Genomic DNA, 5,037 nt, shown 5'->3' with positions numbered 1-5,037 from the left:
CTAGTTACAAATTTCATGTTCTTTCCCTCTCTCCCAAACCCTCCTAACCACCCTTAGTTGGTGCACAATTCCACTGGGTTTTACATGTATCATTGATCAAGACCTAATTGCATATTGGATAGTTGGATATAGTCCCAGAATCTTGGAGTTGGACAGATCTCAAAAATCTTAAATTGTCCTTTCTATCCTACAAGGGTACCTCTTTTGCTCAGTTATCTAATCCTAAAATAAATGGGTTTTGTGGTTATAGACTTTACATTCTCTCTAGCTTATATTGGACATTTTGATATAAATGAGTACTTTTTCAACTAGGTGCCACTGGTGTCATTAACCATGGAACAGAAACATTCCCATGCGAGCACTTCAGTGGCGGATGACTATATTGCAACAGAGAAGTTCCCTCTTTTCCCAGACAAAAGAAATGTTAATGTGATGCTGCCAAATGCCAGGCATCTGCATGTGGGGCTCGAGAGATCCTCCAAACAGTTCCTGACCTATCCGCAGGTCGATACAGAAACTGCTGCCAGTTTTATGCCATCCTGTTCCTCAGTGGTCTCCTCCACACCGAGTTTGCCAGAATTCACCAATATGTTCAATATTCCACAATCCATGTCTGTTAACATGTTCATGAAGCAGGAGATCCCTGGAGAGATGTCCTTGTTTCCAGCTCCACAGCCTACCCAATTCTTTCAGCTGCCCATGCAAGACAGCAATGTGAGTTCTAATGTCTCTGCTTCACCAACAGAGAGCCTTGAGGGCATTACTCTTGGGAATCAGAGCACTGGATCCACTACTCTTTTTCAGCTTCCTAAGCCTGGGGATGAGCTAAGGCTTTTCCTAAATATTCCCCAAGGGCCAGGAAGTTTTGGATTTTGTGGACAATTTTACTCTGTCCCAGGTTTAGCTCTGCCCCCATCACCACCAAACTCACAGCCCAGAAACCCAGAGAACCGGCTTGTGATGAATAGTAACATCTCTTCTCCATCACCTTCTGGAGCTTTCTATGGCCTACGACTTATACAAGCACCCCAGGTACAACCAGTTCCAGTTAACTTGGGGCACTTACCCTTTGGGCATATTATTATCCGGGCTCCAAAATTCTGCCAGCAAAACTACCAAGAAATAGAAAAGAGGAGAATTCATCGTTGTGATTATCCAGGTATGCACTAGAGGCTAGTACACTTAAAATTGTTAGTCATTGAATAATTTCTTTTTTTTTGTTTTGTTTTGTTTTTGTTTTTTGTTTTTAATTTTTATTTTGAATATTTTCCCCTAGTTACATATTTCATGTTCTTTCTCTCTTCCCCCAAGCCTCCCTAACCCCCCTTAGCCACTGCACAATTCCACTGGGTTTTACATGTATCATTGATTAAGACCTAATTCCATATTATTGATAGTTGGATTAGAGTTATCATTTAGTGTCTACATCCCCAATAATATCCCCATCAGCCTATGTGTTCAAGCAGTTGTTTTCATGGAATAATTTCTAATCATATCTACTATAGCTAACCCCTTGCATTTATAAGGTTAACATCCTATGTACATGTTGATTTTTTTACAAAGAATTTCTGAGATGTGCCCTTGTAACACATAGCAAGGTGTGGGGAACTAAAGGCCGCGAGTGGTAGCAACAAAAACTAACAGCTTTAATCTCTATTAAAAATATTGAAAAGGTCTTGGTGATGTCGATGTGGAATCTTAGAGACCCCAAACTTGTGGATTAGTGAGATCTGATGAACCCCAAGTTTTAGAAATCCCTAGTAGGTTGGAGACCCCCAAAGCTTGTTCTTGTTCCCTATTCCTGTGAGAATCCACCCAGAAGGGAATCTCAGGCTAGCAGTTGCAGACTGAATAATGGACCCTAGTGTAAAAGCTAAGTGATTCTTTTGCCTTAGAAGCTTATCCCATTGTACCACATCCCCCTTTCAGGGATTGAACTCAGGACCTTCAGCTTACAAGACTGACACACTGCCTACTCCGCCAAAGAGTCACTTAGCTTTTACCCTAGGGTCCATTATTCAGTCTGCAACTGCTAACCTAAGATTCCCTTCAGGGTGGATTCTCAGCACAAGCTTTGGGGGTCTCCAACCTACAAGCTATTTCTAAAGCTTGGGGTTCACCAGATCTCACTAATCCACAAGTTTGGGGTCTCTAGATTCCACATCGACAGTGACTTGTGATTAATTGAAGAAACAGCATAAAATAGGGAGGTGGGCTTGCTTCTTTATTCAAGGCTCTTTAAGGTTCAGGAGGAAAGGAGCAAAGGAAGAAAAAGCCTGGCTACCTATTATACGTAGCTATTCATTGGTGGAACCTTAGAGTAAAGATGCAAGAAACTATGTGTAATGGCCCAGGATCAGCTCTATAAAAATCCTTGAGGAAAAAACCCTAGGCAGGAGAAAATGGGTAATGATGAAAGGAACCAAGCTTCGAACCTTCCCAGGGCCTAAAAGTGGCATGATTACCACTAGCTGAGAGAATAGAATTATGTCTAAAATAAGTGTATGAAATTATTTCTTTTTCTTTGTTTGAGGAATATATTCCTAAACCCAAAATTTCAGGAACTGTAGCATTTAAAATTTAACAGGCTACATATTAAATATGAACTTTTTACTTACATTAAGTATTTTTGGCAGTCATCATTTTGGAAGATCATTATAGTTCCTCATCAAGACAAAAGTGGGGAAGGAAAAAGGACTAGGGAAGGAGAGGATGTTCAGAAAAGGATGTTTTATTTAAAAAGCTTCTCTGAGAAGTAGGCTAGAAGAGAAGCTATATGGATAAGGTCTGAAGTTAGAAAAAGAGGAGCAATTAAAGGATTGGGATTAGAGGCCAATGACTTTGGGATTTAAGGTCTATTATTGAATGACAGTAGTTTCTCTAGGGACCAGAAGACACCTGGAATCAAAAAAATTATTATCCCCTTTCTTATGTTACAGGTTGCACAAAACTTTACACCAAGACTTCTCATCTGAAAGCTCACAAGAGAACCCATACAGGTAAATTGCTTCAGGGAAGAGGGGACAGGTGACTTCACTTAAACCTTATCTGTAAATTTACTATTTTCCTTAAGTTTTCCAACATAGCACATACCACTATAATTATTAGTTATTTCATTTAGAGGTCACTAGGGCTGTTCAGCTCTGGTCTTTTCATTAGGAAACCTTGAAATTCCTCAATTTTATTAAATAATCACTTCCTACCCTGAAGGATTATACTCAGTTTCACTGGGTAGATGATTCTCAGAATATATTCCAAATCCTTAGGTCTTTTAATGTAAAAGCTGCTATGCCCAATTTATTTGTTTCTTTCTGACTGCAGCATTTACTTCTTGGTCTGGGAGCTTTGGAATATGGTTATAATCCTGAGAGTTCTTATTTGGGGATCTCTTTCAGAGGGTTGGTAGATCCTTTCAATTTTTATTTTCTGAGATTCTCAATGGATTGCTTCTTTTATAGCTTCTTGCCATTTATTTATTTATTTGTTTATTTATTTGTGATAACTCTCTTGGGTTGTCATGATATCTTGGCACTTTTTACAATGAGTTGACCTTTCATAGTACAATGCTTTCCCAGCCAATTACAGGAACAGCTCTCCTGATGATAGTGTATGGAAGTTTTGAGTATTAAAGGGTTGCAGAATATCAAAGTTCTATAACAAGCTTGGAGGATATCTAGTACAAATTATCTAGAAAAGAATACTTTCTAAAGCTTCACAGGTAGTCCTCTATCCTTTGCTTGAACATCATATGTGAGGGAGACCACTTGTGCTAGGTTTCTCCCTTAGCATAGTTTTGAGGCTGAACTACAGAGCCCCCGACTTCTTCCTTCCCCTCCCCCACCTGCTAACAATATTTATCTTCTTCCATGCAGAGGCCTTCCTTGAAACATTTCTCTGCAGACCATTTTGTTGAATGGACCTATTTTCACACAAGGCAACAAGCTTTACTTTTGTAATTCTTTCTTTCTTAAAACAGATTTTGCTGGGCTTATTTCTTTTATACTTATGCTCCTTAAGTCCTTGGGTATCATTATTCAAATGACATAAAGATACACTTGGTTCAAGTTCCACCACAAATGGGAGAAAAGTTTTGAGGAGGTTTTTTTGGATAGTTTTCAAAATTGGCCTTCTCTGAATCCTGTCTTCAATATATCTCCCTATTTAGACCTAGAACTCAGACCTTTTGTACTCCTGAGCTCTTTTAATGTGCCAGATAACTACTGGATGATGATATGTTGACTTTAATGATGAATTTGATAGTGACTTCTTCCACTTCCAACCCATTTGCATTATGGTCAAAGCTAGACAAGCATGTAAGAAAAGGAACCTTGAATTAATGAGATGATCTGATATTGCCAGACATTATAATTTAATTTAAATCAAAGTACAGTAATCATGGTTTTGAGAGCTCTCTCATCTTTGGCAATTGCTAGAGCTGTCATTGACCCTATGATCCTTGTGGCTACCATCATTTTCATCATTGTGGTTAAGACAATTGCCTTGGGAATATTTGTGTGTACTCAAAAACCAGGACTCTTTATTGTCTCTTTTCAGGTGAGAAGCCATACAAATGCACATGGGAAGGATGCAACTGGTGTTTTGCCCGCTCTGATGAGCTTAGTCGCCACTACCGAAAGCATACCGGAGCCAAGCCCTTTAAATGTGTTGCTTGTGGTCGTTGCTTCTCCCGCTCTGATCACCTAACCTTTCACTTGAAGAAACATTTGATCTAACAAGGCATCTTTCACCAATCAAGGATTCAGAGATCCTTTTCTTTTGAGAGGTAACTAGTTTCATATATAGCTAATACTGAATTGTAATAAACATATAACATAAGCAAAAATACCTATAGGTGTGCCAATTCCCACTCAACAGTATGGACACATTCAGGAGAATGGAAGACTAGTCTCTTCATTCTTTCTGCTTATCTCTCTCTGTCTCTCTCTCTCTGTCTCTCTCTCTTTGTCTCTCTCTCTCTCTCTCTCTCTCTCTCTCTCTCTCCATTTCTCTCTCTCTCTCTCTCTCTCTGTCTCTGTC

General features: G+C 39.3%; 1 protein-coding gene across 1 annotated transcript; it reads left to right on the top strand.

The window, feature by feature from the left end:
• Nucleotides 1-333: 333 nt before the first annotated feature.
• On the top strand, nt 334-4,733 carry LOC123253806 (Krueppel-like factor 5). The gene is made up of 3 exons (XM_044682942.1): nt 334-1,159; nt 2,940-2,999; nt 4,555-4,733. Exons 1-3 carry the CDS (start codon nt 334-336, stop codon nt 4,731-4,733), a joined length of 1,065 nt encoding a protein of 354 aa, XP_044538877.1.
• The last annotated feature ends 304 nt before the right edge of the window (nt 4,734-5,037 follow it).

This window comes from Gracilinanus agilis, chromosome X, assembly GCF_016433145.1.
Source record: "Gracilinanus agilis isolate LMUSP501 chromosome X, AgileGrace, whole genome shotgun sequence".
Taxonomy (NCBI): Eukaryota; Metazoa; Chordata; class Mammalia; order Didelphimorphia; family Didelphidae; genus Gracilinanus; species Gracilinanus agilis.
The sequence above is the reverse complement of the archived record's forward strand: the minus strand, read 5'-3'. Positions and strand labels throughout refer to the sequence as shown.